This window comes from Parambassis ranga, chromosome 9 (genome assembly GCF_900634625.1).
Source record: "Parambassis ranga chromosome 9, fParRan2.1, whole genome shotgun sequence".
NCBI lineage: Eukaryota > Metazoa > Chordata > Actinopteri > Ambassidae > Parambassis > Parambassis ranga.
In genome coordinates, this window is record NC_041030.1 from 18,355,805 (window position 1) to 18,378,173 (window position 22,369).

Here is a 22,369-nt window from a genome sequence, read left to right on the forward strand (position 1 = left end):
TGTTACCGTTGCTTGACTGTGAAAATTCTGTTAAAAATATAAAGCTGATGTGCAACTCTCTGCTCTTTAGGTAAAAAACAAATATGCACCCACTGCGTATTTCCTTCATAGTCTGAAAACCTTGTGTCATTTATCCTTTTATGTCTTTCCACATCCCCCCTTTCTCTATCCTCACTTTAAAAAAGGGTCTAAATAAAAGTGCACTAACATTTTCCTCTAAAAATGTTGAACCCACTCCAGCATGTGAAAAGCTATAACTCATTGGAAGGCAAGTTTTCTGGAGGGAACGTCCTCACCAACCCCACAGCTGAGTGGGCTTTCTCCGCAGCCAGTTTTCAGTTCTCCTGTGGTCCGCAGGAATGTGACTCACACAATGATGGAAAAGCCACAACTACCAAATTGTTCTTCCCATGTAAGAGGTCTCAGTTGACCAATGGCTGCATGCCCCTCCTGGAAGCTCACAGTAGGAAACAGGGAGTGCTTGCACTGCAGGGGGAGATGGAATAGCTCACTGAATAACAGGTGTGATCATCAGACTCTTGGACTTCTACATATGTAATATTGCAATAACATTGTAAAAATGTATATTTTACTGTTCTATATAAAGTGTTTTTATATTGTTTATCTAGCTTGTATTTACGTGTTTCAGACCTGACACCCAGTAGACATGTTCTGATCAGTGATTGGGGGAAGCTGTCACTGACGGCTATAGGTGAGGCCACTGCCAGAGATTAGGAGGGCGGTTGGGTCATGGTGTGGGGAAGTAATTGTTAGCCAGCATTTTTGTCTCTATTATCAGGCATTCTGAAATAAAGTGGGTGGAGTGGAGGCTTTCTGGGGGGGCTGGCCCTGGCTCGCTGTTTGATCATTGATCTCCATGACCCCATTTGAAGGGTCTTAATCTCTCTGTTGAGAGACTAAAGCATCTTCTTGATGGTTATAAGGGTGGATGTTGACCAGGAACTATCAAGAGAGTGAGGATGCTGTAGGGAAGTTGGTGGGGGGGTTGTCGCTTTTCACTTGAGTGAAGACAGAGGGGAGCAATGAGTCTGAAAGACGTGTGGATTCACACGTATATAAGTTCTGATGCATTGAAGTGCATACTACAGGTATTGACACCTCAATCAAAGCCTTTTTTTTGTACTCATGGTATAGACTGATCTGCATCACATACTTTTTTATTTTAGACATTAGTGATTTTACCAAAATCACTAATGTCTTTCTGCCTAGCTAGCTTAATAGAGATTTTTCTCTCTTATCCTTTAACATGAGGCTTTACTCAGAGGATGTTCTTCCATCATGCAAATGTCTAACTCTATCCCCAAAGAAGATTTACGGCTAACTTTCCTCTCGCCTTTGTTCCCCAAGTCTCCTAGGCACTGCTCTCCATGACAATAAGAGGATAATGCTGTCTCTGTCTTCAGGGCTCAAACTAAATGTTGTGACAAGACAACCAGACTGCACCCTTTCACATATATCCGCACCACAAGCAAGCTGCTCCAGACACTAAATCAGCCGCATTGTCTGCGTCCATATTAACCTACTGATAATTGACCGTAGTCTGTTTGGACAATATTTTGTTTAGTTACCAGTTACCAGGCAGAAACTGTCTCATTACACACAGGCACATTTTGAATGCACTACTATTGTAGAGATCATTTATTAGATTGCTTCTTCAAATGAGCTGCACCACAGTTTGGAAGAGTTCTTTGAAATCCTGTGTTTTAATGTTTTACTTAAAACTGAATCAGGGTTTGATTACTGGTTTTCTCATAAACCTAAATGAATTTTACAAATGGACCATTGTGTTTTTGCAAAAAAAAAAAAAAAAAAAAAAAAAAAAAAAAAAACCAGGAAATGAATGATAGTTTTACTTTAGCTGCAATTACCACATACACAGGGGAGATGGGCCATGGATGTATTACCAAAGAGAGCTGGCTGCTTAGACTGTTGTGTAAAGATTACATACTCTGTGTGTGTCTTGGAGAGACAGATCCACTGACCTGGCTTGTATGTGTGGCTAATAAATGTTCCAATTATGCTTGGATTGGAGATCAGAAGTCAGTAAGCAGCAGTTCTGCCTTCTATGTCCACTGTGCGCTCAACAGCTGTACATGGTATGACCAGCTCTTTAATTCCAGTTTGTTTGTGATCTTAACTATATTAAAGCTCAATCTAATCCAAAGTGGCTGAAAATACAGATACAGTTATACCTTTATATTGCACAGTGCATTTTCTTTTGCAGGACCCTGGGTAAAGCCAGTGTTTGTGAAATATTTCCACCACTGTCTGCTTTCGTTTACAAAGCACCCAAGGGTTGGAGCGACTGATTCAGGTGTTCCATTTCATTACAGAGAATAACTAAGTTTTGTGCACGCTGGCTTCTGAGAGAAGACTTTGGAATTTGCAGCCATCTTTCTTTGATTTTCGCTGTGATTTATTGAGGTCACTGTGTTTTTCTTTTCTCTGCTCATTCTTAGTGCAATTACCAGCTGATGAGGTGTTTTAGGGCACTGTGTTTTTTAAGCTTTTATGTGGATTACAAATATCTACCTGTTTTGTGAGGAGAAGAAACAATGTGACAGGAAGAGAACGGGAGAAGAAGAGATGGGAATGTTTTCATTAGTGTCTTTGGTATTCAGGCCGGATAATTAAGTCGTTCTTTTAACTTGTCTCTTCTTCAAGACCTCCAGATGCGCTCAAGTGTTGTCAGACAAGGTGTGTTGCAACACGCCCATCTATGAACAGCTGTGCGGATGTGCTCATTTATGCATGCAAGTGCGTACCCCATAGAAATCAAACAGTTTTACATCAACAAACCTTTTCACTGTTATCTCCTTTCTTCATTGTGTCACACTCTAACACACACACACACACACACACACCATGATGTTATGTGGTCAATTCACTGCTCAACCTCAGGAATGCAGCTGCACTCTGACAAGACCACAAGTAGATACCCACATACACAGACACTGTGGTCCCACTCTCCTTTACTGTCCTCAGCTGGAAAGGTTTAAAAAAAAAAACTCACTCACACAAAGTCCCTGGGAAGGAGACCATAAAGAGTGGATTTGATGTGAGGAGGAAAACCACAGTGCTGGGTGAATTGTGATAATGACAGACGGAACACTTCCTGGCTTCTTGTTTTGAGAGGAGATACTGATCTCTGGCTGTGTTACCTAAGATACTCAGTGTTGCCATGCACAGAGATTACACTGACAGGGCTGAGGAAAAGCGAGAGGGCTGAGGAAACACAAGGCGGCAAATGAGAATGGTACTGTGGCAGAACGTCAGTTCCTCAGACCTCCCCCTCGGCTTATCTCTCTGCCCATCGTCTGGGGCTCTTTTATCAGCACACGAATTGTATCCAGGCCACAGATTTTGCCTGTTTTTTTTTTTTAAATGTAGCTCTAGTCAGTAGATATGCTAGAACAGAGTCTTATCAAGCACATCACTGATGAGGAGTTGATTGATAGCTCTTTTTCATGTATTCTAAGGATATTAGCTTATCTGAACAGAAACTGTAAGCTGGCTTTTTTGCCTTTAAATATAGGACATAGTAATGTGACTGGGGCCTGTTTATCTACATCTTTAAGCCTTCTTTTATCACAGAATTCAGGAATACCCCCTTTCTTGTCCAGAATTTCCTGTGCAAAAGGATTTTGCATAGGAAATAAAATGATGGAATCAACCAGCGACCAACTTAACCAACTTATCCCGTACCCTTCTGTGGTTGAATGAACATAGTGTGTCAATATTATGTAGCAGTATTATTGTGGAAGAAGGAAAAATGGTGCTTGTTGCATATTGGGCAATTTTGCCTCAGAGAATATGTTTGCTGTGTCTTGAAACCATCTGTTTAAACTCTAACTAACCAAAGCAGCCTAATGTCTAAACCTAATCTCAACTGAAAAACAAAAGTAAAAGTGGCAACTAATAAAATAAAGAAAGGATAACTGCACCACAGTTCTTCTAATCAGCATCATGGCCAGATTTGTCATTCACCTTTGGATATGCAGTTGCCATGATGCAATTGGTCTTCAGAGATGCAGTCCCTGAATTGACCCGCAGCAAATATTTGTTGGCCTCCTTCAATATACTGTTGTTGCATGTACTGTACAGTACATGTGATACACAGTTGATATTATATAATGATTCTCTGTACTCTGTTCAAGCCATTGTGTTAGCATCTGCATTCCTTCATGGCACAACCACCTCCAGATGTTATCCTCCTATATATACTGTACCCATTTTGTTCTGTTGAAGTGGGGAACCCTTTGCTTGGGTTGGATTTCCCCCCATAAAGCCACTTTATTTGCCAATGTTTTTCATCTCTTCAAAAGACTTTGACATGGGAGCCCCTCAACTGAGCATTCTGGATAAAACATTAAGGGAGCCAGGCCTCACAAACAAACTCTCACTGGCTTAAAAAGGGAACTGACAGCTTAGGATATATGACTGAGTAGATTTATAAAAACCAAGAGTAAAAGTTAACAGATCCATTGCATAACCTGCACATTTTTCAAGACACCGTTACCTTACTTGATAGCAATATCTAGCATGGCCAGCAATAGTGTGACTTAATTACTGCAGTGTTTTGCTATACTCTTAGACGAACACCTTCTATGGCTTCAGTATTGACTTCATATCAGGAACATTGCATTTATGTCTATTCCCGCATTAGTAGTTTACCATGAAAATGTTGTTGTCGGCTCTGTCACTGACATATGCACATGTTTTTTTTTTGTTTACACCCTCTGTAACCATGCAACCATGCAACCTGCAACCATGACAGATCTGCGGGCTTGTCAGGTACCATCAGTGCAAAGCTGGCGCCATGTGACGCCTCCGGCGGCTTGCCAAAAGCTAATTGTGCTAATTGGCGAGCGCCAATCCTGTAACAAGGCTTTGAGGGGCGACCCACCGGCACAGATGAAAGCACTAAGATTTGTCTTGTGTCAAGGACTTGTGGGTAATCAGCACATCCGTTGACCTAAAGGGGCAGAAGGGCAGGACCACAGTGCTGTGGCAGTCTGTGTGTGGAGGTAGAAGTGGATGAGGATATGAACTGGGGCGTTCGCCACTCCGTCTTCCCAGACATCAGGACTCCTAAAGCCAAACAAATATTCTCACATACAGATATATAAAACAATACAGAACAATTTCTCCATGTCATTTCTTGCAGCCATACTTTATCCATGTGTATTTTTAGCAAATTTTCTGAAAACATTTACTTTACCACTTTACCTTTACTTTTTTTGTAAAATCCAAACATGTCACTCCTTGAGATGAGTGCAGCAGACGTTTGTCCTTCACTCCACTCTGTGGAACAGTGGAGTATATATAATCTAGTCTCAGGATTGATAGATGAGCCCAGAAACCAGACAGAAACTCTCCCAAAGGCTTTAACAGTCACCAGGTCATTTTACTTTTGCAGCTTTAGTTGTCTGATAGCCTTAGCTTGGCGTAGAGGGTGGAGGGGCTGTAGGGGGCATTTGTTGCTGTCTGCGATGGAGAATCGGTTTAAAAACCAATGAACATATGCGTCTCTTTGTCCCTTTAGCTGTTTGTTATTGTCTCAAGCTCACTCAGATGGGTGGAACATCCTATTTCACAAAATCCTTCAGCCAATTTTCATACTGTCTGCGAAGGATTTTTAAATTCTGTCAGAGAGCCTTGTGCAGGATTGTGTTTGAACATGAGACAAGTCCTCCTTTAGATATTTAGTCAGAATGTTTTTGTCTTTTGCTTCATCAGTCCTCTCCACTTTTAGGGACAAATTAGGCTTTCCTGTCAGTCTGTTGCTCCGCTGAATTGTTGATGTAGTCGTTGATTGTATAAATATATCTCAATAATATTCTCAGTCAGTAAATCATTCACTTGTCTGCTGTGTATATTGCTTTTATCTTGTTCATTTACTTTGGGTTTTGCAAAGTATGCGGTGTAACTTTCATGTTACTGTAACTTAGTGGCACTGAGCCAGAGGGTTTCGCAATTTTGAGCTCAGTATATGTATGCAACCATGTCATATTTCATAACAGTAAAAAAACTGATGTGAAGTTTTTGTCTTGCTTTTTAGAAGATTTAATTAAACGCTGAATGTAAGTGATTGAAATGTGTTTAACTCATTTCCTTTGTACTGTAATCAGGTGTGAAATACAATATTACCTAATTATGCCAGATTTTTTTCTTTCTGCATACCTGAGTTGAATAATGTCTGGAACTTGATAGCCCATATCTATTCAATTGTGCAATACAGTCATTATTCTGCTACTCTGCACTGAAGTGACATTTATAGAATGTATTTGATAAAAGAAATTTCCACCGTCGGTCAGGATTGTTGGGTTTTAGTTGTTGTACACTGAGCTGATAGAAAGTTTAAACACACCTCCCCCTTTTGACTTTCTAGTTATGACAGCTTATGTTAGAGGGGTTAAACTGTGTGTGCCAGAAATCAAATGAATGCACTGAATACTTGGCAATTCACCCTTCCACAGTGCAATGTAGCTACATGAACATGTAAACTGTCTGAGTTTTGCAGACATGGCTGCAGGGCAGAGGGAATTACACTGTCACACAGAGGATATGGAGCTGCCGTGATATCCTCTTGGCACATAGTTGAAGACCATCCAGGTGGAAATTGGTATGCTCTGCCAAGAGGGAGGTGGGGAGTGAGGTAGCTGCGTGGGAGGTGCTCATCTGCATCAGAAAGCATCGTCTTTCAAGTATGGCTTTACCTGTTGTAGCTGTCAAAGACAGAAGAGGTCTGTGGTGTTGGGTGTGGAAGAAAGTAAACTTTAAAGGTTGTGTGCATGTGTGTGTCTGACTTTACACACCTGTGCATTTCTGGGATTAATAAAGATGTGTGAACATCTGGTCTGTATTAAGAACATGGTCAAAGCAGCGCAGTTGTTTATTGCTATTGTCATCTGTTTTTTGTATAAGTTAACTCTGATTTAATCTCAATAACTTCTCTATGGACACCCAAGAATACTGCTTTAGTCTCACAGCCGCATGACGCATGTTGTAATTAGAAAAGCAGACCATTACACTGACACCTTGTTACACAGCTAACATCCCTCAGTACAGACTAAGGCCTCTCAGCAGGTAAGGCAAGTTCTGCTGTGTTACATGATGTAACCTGAAATTGGAAGCCTGCATCTGAACGCGTCTGCTAAGTAGCCTTTGATGACAGTGTTGGCCAGAGAACAGCTAATGATAGAAACACAAGCTTATCTACATATGGGCTTAAAGCTGATCTGGTGACATTATTTAACTGTCAACACACTTACATAATGTGCTGCAGAAAACTGATGTTTGCATCTCCTCACTAAATATCTTTGGTCGTTCTAATAGATTTCAGGGTTTCTTTATTTTATTTTTATGTCAAAGCTGGAACACAGCATACACACACTGAGGCGCATTTAAAATGGACCGAGAGGATTTGGAAGCCAGGTGTCTTGGGCACTAGACGCTGCTCAAACATTCTTTGAGCGAGATGACATATCATACTAAAGAGGGTACTGAACCTACTGCTTGCTGAATCTGTATGCCATTACCCAGTCCACACATCATTTCCAGTTGAGGAGCTGGCTGGGTATGTTGTTTTCTATGATAGTGATGGGAAATAATTAAAAATGTAACTATATTTAGGGAAAAAATGTTTTTATTTGGCCTGTGCACATGGACCCCACACATCCATTGGACTAAAATGTTATTGTATCGCTCTGGTTTATAGTATTTTGTTTAACCATTGATCCGCACCACATGTGTTTACACGCTGTTTATGTGTTGGGTTGTATTGATGCAGCATGGGTTTGTCATTGTGAACTAGAGGAATAGACTAGACAACAGTAGACATCAGACAGTATTACTTTATTTTTCAAATCTATTTAAAAGTGTTCTACTGAAGGCTTTTTAATGATATGATGTGCTATGACTACTGTAGCAGCAGAATCATCATAAGCACAATAGAATCAAATGATTAATCTACACAGGAATTCATAAGATAACAAAGGTAGACGGTGAAAAATGTGACACTATAAACCATATAAAAATATATTAGAAATAAATGATATTTAATTTAAATTATATACTATAAGAATAATTAATTTACATAAATAAAACTATAAACAAACAAAAAAAGCCTGCAAAAATTGTATTTCAAAATAAGAATTATGGCTCCCAGAAGAACAATGTTCTATAAAACAAGCACATTTATATTGCTATAAAAATAAAAAAGAAACCTGAATTGCAGAGTTAAACCACCACTGATCACACAATGAGCCGAGCTTGTCGCTGCCACACACCTCAGGGCCGTGCCATCAGTGTTTGTAGTGCGTGCCGCATTGGGCAGTATTACCGTTCCAGTTTGCGTCTTAATCGCACCAGATGACAGATGAATCCCCTGGGCTGTCTGTGCCACATGAGACAGTCCTCCTCAGCTTCCTGTGATCTGGATTACCCTCCCAAAGTGCTGAGAGCAAAAGAAGACAGAAAATACTATGGCAGTGTTACAGATAATTTCAGGTTGAATAATGTCTTAAGTGTACCACATCTTTAACTTGCTTGATTGACCAAACAGAGCTTCACAAGCTTTTTGATACAGAAAATATCAACAACAACAAAAAAAGCTTTTGATGATACAGCAGAAGCTATGCAGCTTATATGCCCCAAGAAAACAGCAGGTCATGACATGCTCTCTCATTATTGTTGCACATACTTGATTTCTGTAATACATTCCAATGTTTTATGCAAAGCACATACTTTAAATTATGACTTCCAACTTGTTTGACCTTTTTTCCTGCACAAAGTTTTCCCCTCTGGGAACTGTTCGATTGTGTCTGTTGGAGCTGATGTGGGTGGTGTGAGCCGTGCAACCCTACAACCCTGCCGCCCTGCTCCACTGTCCTCGTCTGTCCCTGTCTGGCCTGCCCACCCTTCCACTTCCCTCCTGCGGTGTCCTTTCCAAGGGCCAGCTCCTCTGAACCCAAACAACAGCTCCATTTGTTCTGCCAGGGCTGGGAATGCACTCAGCCATCTTTAGCTATGTTTCTGCCAGCTCCAGTAGATGCCAAACCTGTGGAGCTCTTCTCTTTCCTTGTGCGTTCGTTAAATGTGACTACCCCAAAATGTATGACGGTGCCATTGTATAGGTCGATGATAAAGGGTCCTGAGAATTGTGTGGCCTTGTAATGGGTTATTGCGCTAAATCTGCTTCAATGGGGGCCTTCAGCCATAGAAAATGAGTAGATTAACACAATGGTTCAGTTTTTAACATTTCATGCTTGCAATAATAGACATTTAAATGAAGAATCAGCAAAACAATTTAATAGCTTCTTTAGAAAGTAAAAAAGTAAGGAGTAAACAATTATATTAAAATATAAATTCTATATAGTAATTCTGTATAGTAATACATACCAGAAACATGACCACCACCGTTAATGAGAAGTTGTGACGTCTGTCTCATGTTGACTCAAGGGTGATTGCGCAGGTTGACAGGTCATATGTCATACTCCAGCAATCATAGGAGTTAACAGTTAACATTGTTTTTCTTATTAAATCTCTAAAATCCTAAAATAATAAACCCGTGTATCACTAAATATCCTGCAAGCTATCTTTGTCAAAACTGATTTATTTGATAATTTTCATTTTCACGTTGAACAAGTAATAAATATATTTCGTGCATTAAAGCAGCCACTGCTCATTGGAGACAAATAGGCCATGGACTAGATGTGAATGCCTCATTGCCCAACACTCCTCCATCACCGTCGTGTGAGAGATGGTTGAGTGAGTGTAGGTAAACACAGCCCTGAGTTCCAGCACTTCTCATAGTGCAGAACCAATGTGGAGCTCTTCAGATTGCTCTTGAAGGACTTAAGAAAACACAAGTTGCTGATAGCAATCACTCAGTCTCAGAGATCCAGTAACCATTACTTCAAAGCTCACTGTTGCAAAATTGCTCAGAGTAACAATGGGCAGAAGTTATAGAACAGGAACTAAACAGCAATAGATTCTATCCTGGTTACTTTTTTGTTGCACAATAGGTTGAATTGCTCTTCATGAACCACAAGGTCTGAGGTTCCACATTTAAGCATGCTAGTGATGTCCCTGTCAACTTGACAAACAGGCCAACAGAGAAAGTGGGCAAAAAGGCACGGCCAGCAGGGGCTTTCTGAAGAAATGGGAGTGATCTTCTCTGTCTGCTACATTACCCATGAATAAGGCCCGAGCATGTCAGGGGAACTCATACAGGATGCACTCTGGCCTTAGGACACAAAGAGTAGGTATCAGCCAGTAACTGTGCAGCACTTAAATTTAGCACTCGTTTCCACACATCCATACATCATTCACACTCAACATCAACAACTTGGGTCATTGTTTGAAATGTTTTAGAATATGTTTGTGCTTTACACAAACTATTTTCTATAACATTACATTTTTTTTAATGAATCCACATAGAGAATAAAACACGAGGCACAGCATTGGTCTCTTTTCTCATCCTGACGGTTCTCTTCCTCTGATCTCAGTGTCAGAGCAAGGCCAAGCATCCCCTGCTTTCATGTCTGTGAAGCTCTTATCTATGTTAGTGGGCCCACATCTTGTAAACAACTGGCCATTTGATCCCTATGCCCCATCTCTCTCCACTTTTAGAACCAAGTGGCCCCTTAATGGGGAGGTCCCGGCTGGCATGGATATGTCCAGACTTGTTGTACACTTTCTGCCACGCCCACCCGACCCCCAACAGTGAATCATGGAGATGTCTTCAAGGGATATGCTCATCTTTCAAGTAAATTGGGCGGGTGTTATTCTCTGTGCCGTATTCTTGACAACAGTTACCATGTAGGACATCTGATTATAGCCACATCCTAGGTGTACATGGCTTATTTTGTGGTTATGATGTCATGAGCACCAGAGATTTCTGTGACCTCAGGGCAACATGTTTACGTTTCTGGCTTAATCCAGGGCACCAGCAGGGAGTGTAGGGTCTGCATTCCTATGTAGGTGTATAACATGTGTATCATTATAGGTGATAAACATGTCACTCCTGTGTATCTGTAGCCAGAATTAACACTAATGTCACAAGTGAATGTTCTGTAATGAATAACAAAGAATCTATGAGCTACTTTGATGTATTTATCTGTGCATCTGAGTGCATGTGAAGCCACAATTCACCTGCTTGTCATGGCTTAGTTGTGCACATGACTGCATGACACATGAACTGATATCACTGTTCTGTTACTTTCATGTTTCTTAACCCCTTTTGCATGCACACGTGTTATCAATATGTTGTCATAGAGCCTATCTGTGGGAGACTGTTTGCATTTAGCGTTGAAGAGTTGTGTTATATTAGCTGGGGGAGATGCAGGGAAGTATGGTAGTTCCACATGTAAGCGTCTTAACGTCACAATCTCTGGGCAAAATGAATATTTTTACCAGGAAGATATTAGGTTACACATCGGGTGGTGGTGCATTTTTGGCATTCAGATGAGCAGGTTTGGACTGTTTCAGTGGATTTGATCTGCTTTAAGAAGATGCACCCAGACGTTTTAAGATATTTTGTTCTGCAGTGCAATACAACTGCAACACAGACATTGACTGCAGACAGTATTGTGTGGGACTTGGCAGACACCCCCTGAAGCGTCTTTTGAAAGAGGTTACCTTGTTTGCCCCTTGAGCTATTTTCGCTCTGCCTCTCTGTCTGGACTCGCCAGTCTGTGAAAATACTCCTCACTAACCTTACCTCCTCCTCTCTCCCTCCCATCCCATGTCTGTCATGACATCACAAACATCAGGTATCCAAAGCAGACAGCAGTAAATGGGCGTTTGTTTAATAAGCATTATTAACACACCTGCTTTTTGCAGCGCATTCCTGATTACATGGTCTAATGGGACTGGCACTTCAAGTAGGATTAGTCGAGCCTGGGGGCCTACACCTGAACGGCTGCTCTTGTATGCAAACATAAAATCAAACAAAAAGGGCTGCGGAAAAGTCACCCAGCCACGACATTGGGTTTTATCCTGTTGTTTAACCATACACACCAAGTCGCTGTGATCTACTCTTTTTATCTGATGGTTAACTTGAAAAGGAAATTAATACTTAAGATAATTATTCCTCCAGAAACCCCACATTTTGGATTTATGTACCCAAAACATTGTAGCTAGTCCACGCAACAAGTTAAGCATTATTTTCCTATTGTCAGAAGCGACTAAAGTAAAGAGGAGTTTGCAGATGATGAAAAATAACCCCTGCAGCTACATTGGTCTAGACTAATCTTTTTTTCTGTGGAGGACTGTGCCATTGTTTTGTGTCTGTTCAGTCCCTGATTTTTTAGGTGTAGGCATCAAATATTACTTTGTTAGGTCCAGTGGACTTTTATTTATTTTGTGTGATATTTTGTTCGGAGTTTCATAAGATCATCAGTTTTTAATGACTCCACTGACATGACTTCTCTGTGTGTGTATTCTTCCTAACCACATGATTTAACCAAATAATCCTTTTAACTGACTAATATATATATAAAATCAAATGAAGAAAATGTTGTGGATGTTGCTGTTGAATGGTGGGAGGACTTGATTTGATGTTGTGGACCAAAGACCCACAAAGTTTAAGCTTTGCTCACTTTGCCCACATGGAATCACATCATCAAACTGCACCAGTGTTGCAGCGTCTGTATGGTATAAAGTGGCATTTTAAGGAGAACTGAAGTGTTGCTGTGCCACTGCAGTAAACATCAGAGTCAAAATCCTAATGATGAGTTTGTTTTTGGTAGTGCATGTTTTGTCATGCCCAATATGTTATTTGTGTGCAAAAAGAAAAGAAAATCTTTCTCCTTTCCCACACAACATTATTCCTCCCAGTCCCTTAGTGGGTGGTGGTAATTGCCTGTTAAACTGTGGGCATAGCACTTATTTGTCTCTGTACCACCGGCATGTACCAGATTTGAGAGGCCATCTATTCAGTGCCTTTAATCGGCATGGATACGTGAGCACCAGTTCAAAGCAGCGTGCCATGTTGTATTATAGCATGAAGGAACTGTGGGCTGGTAGTGTGGCTTGTTTTTGGTGTTGGTTGGCAGAGAGGAGGCTGTTTTGGAAGCAGACACATAAAATTCTTAACTTTTTTTATATTTGGATAAAAAATGGGTTCTTTCCCTTTATCTTTTTATATAACACTAAATTACAAAACGTGTACATCACTGCTTACACATGGTATCAGTCTATAGTTGCTACCCCTCAGGTTTAACTGGTAATGGTAAGGGAATTAACAAAATATCTGAGGATGTAACAAAGCCCCCCCCAAGACCTAATGAGGGCTAATGTTAAAAGGTTTCACGATGTGATATGACCAGAATGACCCTGCATGGGTTAGCTTTGTGGGGTGTCTGCTAAATGTCTGCCCTCCGCAGCATGTCCTGTCCCACTGACATCCTCTCTAAGCACTGTTTTTTTTCTATCTATCTGTCGAGAGGTGTATGAAATGTGTCATGACAGCTGTGGTGGCTCTGCTTTCTAAGGATGCGCGTACAAATGTACAAACAGGAAACATGTCCTTTTTTTGTTATTCTGGGAGTGGGCCAGAAAATCTTTTATTTTTTTTAATATTCGGAGCAAGACTTTAAAAGCTTTTTTCCTCCTTCTGTTCTATTTTATTTACTCCTTCTGCACCTGTTGTGTAGAAGGGGCTTTCTGCTATACAAAATTTATAGCATGGTATTGTTTCCCTTTTTCCTTGGTAATCCTAGCCTGTGGAAAGGTGGAATCTGTTTTTCACCTGTGGAGATGAACTGCCAGTCATTGACAATAGAGAGGGTGGCATTCCGACTCAATTATTGCTGAAATCTGTATACATCCGGATACAATTGAACGCTTAAGGGAAGCGTTTTGATAATCTCTTGTAATTGAAGCCTTTTGAAGTAATGCATGGGTGTTGAGTGCCGTTATTGTTTACTTGACATGCACACCATAACAGTCACACCTCGACTGGAGTCACTTCCCCCTAAAGTATCTTTTTGAGCCGTATATGTTTTCGGCATTGTTTGTACAGTAACTGTTAAGGTGGTGCAGGTGATATCCCTGTTCTGTGCTGTCTGACTGGTCTGAACGGGTCTTAATAAAAAAAAGGGATGACGGCTTTAGAAAGGCAGCCAGATATAGAAAAATAACATCTGTTTGCATTGATAAATAAAGCCAGTGACAAGTGTTGGAACAACTCCACCTACCGCAATAATGCCTGCTCAGCAAGCTGCTCTTTATACGCTGTGATTTGATGTGTCTCATCCAAAATGTACTCGAGGCTTGACTTAATCAGTCAGAGTTAATCTACTGATAACACTGGAGAAGAGCTCCCCTGCTTTGGATTAGGTATTAGATACTGTAAATGTTGCACAACTATATATACAGTTACCATCAACTGATAACCTCTGCTCTTGCAGGCATTTCATTACCTTCATGAATCCCTGATTAATCTGATGAGAGTCATCCGATAGAAATGCCGTAGGGTTTAAAGAGCTGACGGTAGGTTTGAACAGCACGCACAAAGATTTCGTTTTTTTTTTTAATGGCACGGCCTTCTTCAGCGGATCACAGACACCTTCTCTGTTTTCTTTTATGTAACTCACAGAAGATTTGTATAAACAAGATTCTCTAATGATTTTGAGCTTCTCACCACAGCTCTGACAGTTGTGTTTCTAACGGAAATCTAAATGAAGTGTTCACGTAATTATCCTTTTTAGGTCAGACATTTGTTTGACTCATTCATTAGTTAAGTAGACACATTTCTAACTGTCATCATTTAGAAGGCTGCTCTCCTTCCAGAGGAATTTCCCTATAGAGAGAGGATGAGCAGCTCTGTACTGTAAAGCAGCTGCAGCACTAACTTTCATCAAAATGTGTAAAAAGCTACAACGGTTGACAGCACAAAACATTATTTTGTGTCTTAGAATGTGTTATGTTTTTTTCTGGGGCTATTATTTTCTGTCAGCCTGCACACCATCTGGTGTGAAGGCCAAGAAAAGTCCAGTTGTAGTCGGAGGTTCCAGTCACACACAGGACTTCTCTCAGGAGACACGATATTTTTCAGTGTGTAGCTAAGAGGATCAGGGCCTCTGTGACACACTTTGAGTTTTGATATCTGATTGAAGTCTCAGAAGTGGCTTTTCATATGATTTTAGCCAGACTTGGATTACTACTGTTCACGTTTCATTTTTGCATATAGTTAACTGTGCTTTCATGTCAGTCTCCAGTAACTTGGGATTCAAGAATACATGGTCAAGTTGACATACATACAGTTCCAGGTTGTCGGGGTAAATCCCCCAAATCATCCTTCTTTTCTGAGCCTTTAGTATGAGATTTAAGTTTGGCGTTGTGAACTAATGTAACAGTATTTTTATGTAGTTCCTGATTTGGAATTATTTGTATAATTGTCCCACATAGCTCAGGTTTTCCTGTGCTGTGTGCAAAGATTGCTTTCATGCTTTCTACAATTACCACACATAGACAAAACCACATTTACACTGCATAGTTCACAAAGACACACACCGATGTGTTAAAAACATGCTTTCATTCACAGATTGGATCATCTAATATTAATGGTGCCTACATGCTGGTTAATGAACAGTGTGTCTGTCTCTGCTGTGGGAGAGCTCACACAGGCTACACACACACACACATGTCACATGTCCCTCTTTACCGCTCATGCAAAGAAAACACAGACGAGGCCCAGCGTACATGTTAGAACACAACAGGCTGGTGGAATGTGCTGTCTGTCTTTTTATGAATTAATACTTCTGACTCTTATGATTGGATTTAAATACAAATGATGGTTTTGCTTAAACAAAAGTTCTTTAAGCCACCTATCATTCTCTATTGTAGTAATGAAGTTAACAAAATCCACTGACTTTTTGTTTGAAATATGACGCATCCCTTTCCTAGCCACATAATGTTCTTACTCACCCTCGACAGGTGGTAGACATCCAGATGGCTCCTTGAATGTTACGTCCAATTGATCACTTGCTTTTGGCCATTAATTAGTTCATAAGTTAGTTCAGCATGCAGCACGTAAGTAGCTGCGCAGTCTGCATCTCTGCAAGTTGGACCCTGCAGAACTTATGGAGCTCCACACATGCTGAATCTTGCCTGCTTTTGTTTGCATCTCTAAAACATGGTGCCTTAATTTGATCCAAATGTGATTCGGTTCCTAATAATCGTTGGCACATGATCTGGCAAAAAACTAGATTGATGCTTTCAAGATAAGACATCAATGAAGCTCACACACCAGACAGCATTCATATCATGTAGTAGAAGTGAAGGAACTTCTAAACCATCAATTCATTTGAAACACTTCACTTCATCCTGCTTTGATCCTTCCACAGCAATTCCTGTAGATTATGTTTCCCTCTAACTTAATTACAACTGCAAATATCTTTGAAAGAAAGTAAATTATGTTCTCTGTTAATATAAAAAGGGAGCAAGGGCATCTTTCCAGAGAAATCCTGCAGATTTTGGGTTTGCCATGTACCTGTATCAGTAATTCTTTTTTTTTTCTGTGTCCAGTCATTTCACATTGCAGAAAGTGCTATGGTAACTTTTGATCAAACTGTGTTGGGAATAGTCCAAGACGGAAGTGGCTAGTCAACCACTGTCCTCTGTCACATTTTTGCACATGGTGAACTTGCAGGTCTTGGCACACATTGGGTGGTGGCTGTGCTCAGTGACTCATGTGGCGCCCAGTGTCTGAAACTTTCGTCAAACGTCTGGCACATGGTGTGTGTGTGTCATTGTGGCCAGTGACGCTGGTGGCTCTAAATTCCCCAGTGGGTGCTGATTGGTTGTGTAGAAGATGAGGCACAGGTAAGGGCCAATGAATGAACCTTAAGAAGGAAACAACAGAGTGTGAGCAACGTTGTTACCAAATGCCTCTAAGTAACTTGTTAAGATCACCCTTACAATACCTTGCACTTGCGTCACTGTGGAAATGTCTAATTATTGCCAGCTCATTTAGAATAATCATCAGGATGTTGTACATCAGTCACAAATAAGAATGTTAAGTGACATTTAGTTTTTAGGAAGTGTTTCTTATGTCGTCCCTTCTGTTAATCTTTTTTTTTTCATTACCAGCATTCTTTGATCTTTTAATTTGTGCTCGGGGACTGAGTTTATAATGTCGTCAAATTGTGAGTATCTGAAAAAGGCAGGAAGGTTCTGTTATTATCTTTAATCAGGTAAGGAAACACAAATCGAGATATTTCTTTTGAAGGAGACACTTGAGTACAGCAGAGGAAATAAGCAGAGAGATAAGACACACAACTGAAAACATCCTTTAAAAACTCCAAAGTCCACTACAAGCTTGAAAATCTCCTGGATTAGTACTGATCATTTTGCAGGATGCACGTGTTTAGTTACAATTTGCTTTAATGAAGTATTGGTCAAGAGACAGATCAATGAAAGCTGAAGCCTTGGTGTCAAACGGTGAGCAAATGTACATCTCATAAAAGAGATTAATGTCCGTCTGTCACCATGAGTGTTGTTTTCACACATCGCTGACAGCTGCCTCTGACATGACACCAACACGGCTCTTAGAAAAGGAAAATCTAGTCACAAGTGTGTGGTGCTATTGTGTATCAGATGTCCATTCTTTAGCGCACAAGTCGTGATGGGTCCTGATGGGCGTTTTCTGTCCTCTCTCAGAAAGGGCTGGTGATATTAAAAGACCTGGAGGGGGGCATGTTTGCTCAACTCAGCTCGTCGTGGAAACAGTGACGCTCACGACAAAAGTGATGCTATGCCCAACGCTGCACAGCATGTCACTGGTGCGTTGGCTTGCCCTTTGTTGTTTTTTTGTTTTTTTTTCACATACCTCATCACCGGAATAAGGCTCGGTCAGTGCTTAATCACCGCAAGGGCAGCCTGTGAGCTACGACCTGCCTTAGTCTTCTCATCCACATTTTATCACAGACAAACGGATTGCTGCAGCCTCGTCGAAATGATTCAGCAGATGTCCGTGTTCTTCAGTGGTTTGCGTTTTTTTTTTTTTTTTTTTGCCTTAAGAGAGTTGAGTAATGTTGCAAAAGTAAAAGTGAGCCAATTTCATCTTTCGCCTTCTCTCTGCAGAATAATAATTAAGAGAAATTCCTAAAAGGGCTCCTTGCCAGTCTTGTAAAGATGAGATCATTGCGCAATGTCAAATAATTTTTATCAGCTACACTGCCAAAGATTGGGACTAATGAAAACTGCAGCTCAAGTGCAGTCAGCATTTCAATCAGGCTTTTTCTTTTGAATTCTCCTAATTTCCCAATATAACCTTTTTTTTATGTAGGGATGCCAAATGAAGATGAATGTGCTGTAAACATTAAAGTTCCAGCTGTTGCATAAAAATTCTGGTGTAGAGTTACACACAGCAGAGAGACCACCGTAGTGTTTTCAGTAATTTGGGTTATCAATCTATTTCATAAGAGAAAGGGATGTTAGACATTATCAAATGCAGCTGGGAGGATGTTTTGTTTTTGCTATTTTTGACTGCGCTGTAATCTCCCAAACATTACATCAAAAAAAGCCATGTCTCTCGTACTATGACGGCATCACTATAGAATAATTTCGATCAGATTTCTCGCTGTATGCTGAGTGAGCAGGCGATTCTGATGGAGGTGCTGTGCGGGAGGACCGGGGATGAGCAGCAGGAAAGCAGACAGGCGGGGGCTGGGTCAGGTGGCGTGACTTTTTACTCCGTGGCTCACTGACCTTGACAATGGAGCCACAGCCAGTGACTCTGATAGCTCTCTCTGATAGCATGTCTTGCTCTCTCTCTCTCTCTCTCTCTCTCTCTCTCTCTCTCTCTGTCTCTCTTTCGCTCATCCTCCCCCTCTCCCTCACCCTCTCTCTCCCTCTCTCTGCTTGCTCCTAGTGAGTCTATAGCCTGCTGGCTATGGCAGCCAAAATGCTCCACTGCCACCTCTCTGCTGCAGCTCACCCCCCTCTTACCTCACGTCTGCTCTTTTTCCAGACAAGCGGGTTTAAAAAGTCAACTGCGTATTGAGCCGTCTAGACTGAAGCCGGTCAGCAACCAACCCTCCCCACCCCCAACTCCACTCTCCAGCCCCACACTTGTGAGTTGCTGGCTACAGTGGAAAAACGGATGAGGAGCAGGTGCCCTTGCTGAGCTCTGTCCCTCATTTCTAGCCAAGTGCAAAATGGCTCTGTGGCCACATTATATAAACATATTGACCACAATATAACAATGTGCTGAAAGCCAAGCTAATGTTGGCACTGGACATGTTGACAGCATTAAATGGCTTTTCTTTCACTGCAATAATCTGGGAAATATGCACTGACAGAATGAGTGTTAATTGCTATAATAATATCTGATGTGTAACACATTAAAATAAAATGCATGTCTGCGTTCTGCTGTTAAGATAAAGGCATCCACAGGGCCACTTCTTGTTTTTACAGGGTGTTGACTTTTTAAATAAAGAGCACACTCTCCTCCAGATACATAAAACACTAGAGTAAACTTCCCACTTTGCTGCCTGTTAGTCTTTTGATGTTCTGTTTTATGAGTCATTTTTAACTTCCTGGTTTGGACGCCAGTAGCAACAAACTGATTTACTTGTGCATGCTTGTCATAATTGTGGGTCATGTTAGTTTACAGTGCACGAACAATTCACTCGGATGGAAAATGATGACACAAATCAGATTGTATGCTTAATTTGTGGTTTTGGTTGCACATAAAATACCTGAATATTTGTACCTAATAGTCATGACAGCGGTCTATAGCATATTCTAAATGCAAGATATGTTTGCACATGCTTTCATCAGGGAGTGTGCTTTCTGTTCTCCCCTGTCAGTTGATTAGGTGTACTGCATGGCACCCCGAAGTGTGACATTCCATGTAAAGCTGTGCGTGATAGGTTTTTAAGAGGTGTCTCCAGCAAGTCAGTGGCCCCGCCATGTGCAGTTAGATGACTCTATCCCTCCTGGTAAAACTCAGCATTGACATTAAGGCTAAAACTTTAAATAATCGGACTCTGCCTTTTTAATCTTGTGCATCAATTTCATGGTTTGTTACGGAGTTCAACAATAAGTTATGGTTTCTGTCTTCACAGTAATTCACTTCTGTTTGAGCTCAGCTATTTAATTCCATGTGAAGCCACATGTATCAACAGTATCCCTTGCTTGTATAAAAGCCATAAACCATGATTGTTCTGAACAAACAGGATGTCAGTGTTCTTTCTTTCAATGAAATTGAGTAGCACCTTGCATTTTCCACAGATGGAACTTTGTCTGTGGGTTATAAATTCTGAGGAAAAAATGCTAAAAGGGCTGATCAGAGCATCATTCCTGTAAATAAATGGTCTTGTTCCTGACTTTTGCTTGATGTTCACTCAAAGCAGCATGATTGTTGTCACTCCAGCAGGAGCGGAAAGGGCTCACAAATGAAGAAGAGTCAGAATATACTCTTAACTTTCCCCCACAATGTTGCTAGGTGGCCCCATAACAAACAGGCCTGCTCAGAAGAAAGGAGTCCAGATGTTTTAGCTACTAAATTTATCAGTGTCTTTGATAAATGGTGAGCAACTTTTAGGGTACTGTAACGTACATTTCCTTAGTGCCTATTAACCTCTGTGTGCATATGTAGTGTGTGTGCAAGTGATTACAGAAAAGGACTGCAGACCCTCAATGTCAGAGGAGATCTCACAGACGTGTACTCGGTGCTTCATCCATCCCACCTTGGGAGGCGAAGGGTGGAAAACCAGTCAAGCAGCACATATTGATTACCCTCTGGAGAATGTGTGCTAGACCTTGGAAGCACAATATGTGAAGTTACTTAGAAACTCCTTGTTTCTTTGATGGTTTATCTCTCTTACATCTTTGTCTGTCCGTCCCTGTGCAGCCCTCCCGCCCACCTTCATCTCTGCTTTCTTTCCTTTTCCCACCCATACAGCCTTTCTCATCCTGTCATTCCTGGGCTTGGTGGTCTGTCCCTGAGGGAGGTTAAGGGGCACTCTGGGTTGAGAGGGCAGTCGGCAGGTTGTGCGGGCACTGTGTTCGCCTTTTCCCATAGCCCGCGTCAAATGCTGCTGAACCCTGACCCCAGTGGGTCCTCACTCACAGAATCGGTGTGGAACGCAATTCAGCCAGCCAGACCCTATTCAGGACCGGACTTTCCACTGGAGGAGAAAAGAACCACCCCCACCGCCCCCCTCTCATCCCAATTGTGGTCAGTGGCCCTTTCTTTGTCTGCTGGTCAAGCAGGGTCGGACGAACGGCCGCCACTAGCCAGGACAAGACTTCCGAAAAGCCTATTCAGCATGTGATTTGACCCCCAGGTTCCATTGCTGACTCACATGGATCAAACGCTGGGAATCTCTGGGGGGTTCTCTTCCATGGAGTTTTTCATCCATTGAAATGTACCCTTTTCACAACTCCAAATGGCAGATTTTCTTTCCTGGAAGCTTGAAAACATTTGTTCTTCACTTCTAAAATGCTTAAGTATTGATGGCCATTATTGGTTTTATGCGTATTTAACTTAAATGGAAGGAGCACATGGGGCAGCTTTCATCCTTGACAGTTTTGGGATGAAAATGTTCATGTGCGGCTGCCAGGCCACAGCACTGAGGGCACTCTCCTAATTTCTTGGTAGTGATTAAAGCCAGGCAGAGGCACTAGGGATTAATTGTGCATAAAAATAAACAAATTTCCAACATGAAATCTCACTGTTGAATCCGAGCCCAGAAAGTAACCGTAACTGTACACATGCAGAGATACACCAGAGTGATGTCATTAGTGAAAGGTACTTGGAACTGCTGGAAAACATGACACAGATTGTGTGTTTTGAACAAACAAGCTTTGTTTTTTTTTTTTGTTTCATTATTGTTTTTTTTAGTTTTTGTCCCATTTGTCAGCCATTTGGTTGTTAAAAAAAAAACCTGTGATTAATTTACAGATCACACAAGAACATGTAGACATGGATACATAAAGAAACCATGTGAATATGTGGTCATGATTACGAATATGAAAAGGTATGCAGGGCAGAAAAAGTAAAAAGAAAAGTCCAGGAACCTTGAATTTCAAATACGATGGTCCTGTAGCATATGAGTGTGAGTGAGGGAGAGGGAGAGAGGGGGCTCTGTGTGTACGGCCTCCAACTTGACGCATGGTTTAAATCTTTTGCAGAAGGGGAGCACTTTGATTGTAATGCCGCGTGCTGCGTGCTGAAGCTGGGGCCTGCTGCAGGTTTCAAGCTGGTCAACTGTCAGGACTAGAGTGTGAAAGAGGGGCCTCTGACTGAAAGGGGTGGAGGGTCCCACTAGGGGGGTCCTGGAAGAGGAGGAGGAGGAGGAGTAGGAGGAGGAGGAGGAGGGGTGGCTTG

At 41.4% G+C, this 22,369-nt stretch overlaps 1 protein-coding gene across 3 annotated transcripts in view; it reads left to right on the plus strand.

Annotated features, from left to right (window-relative positions):
* Positions 1 to 22,369, plus strand: part of LOC114441038 (ADP-ribosylation factor-like protein 15) — a 79,862-nt gene that overhangs the window by 48,738 nt on the left and 8,755 nt on the right. The window contains exon 5 of one of the 3 annotated variants that reach the window (XM_028413781.1): positions 19,004 to 19,080. The exons of the other annotated variants lie outside the window; for them this stretch is intronic. Within the exon in view, the coding sequence (XP_028269582.1) occupies positions 19,004 to 19,036 (33 nt within the window). The 3' untranslated portion in view covers positions 19,037 to 19,080. Of the gene's footprint in view, positions 1 to 19,003; positions 19,081 to 22,369 lie in introns of those variants that run through there. 3 annotated transcript variants of the gene reach the window in all.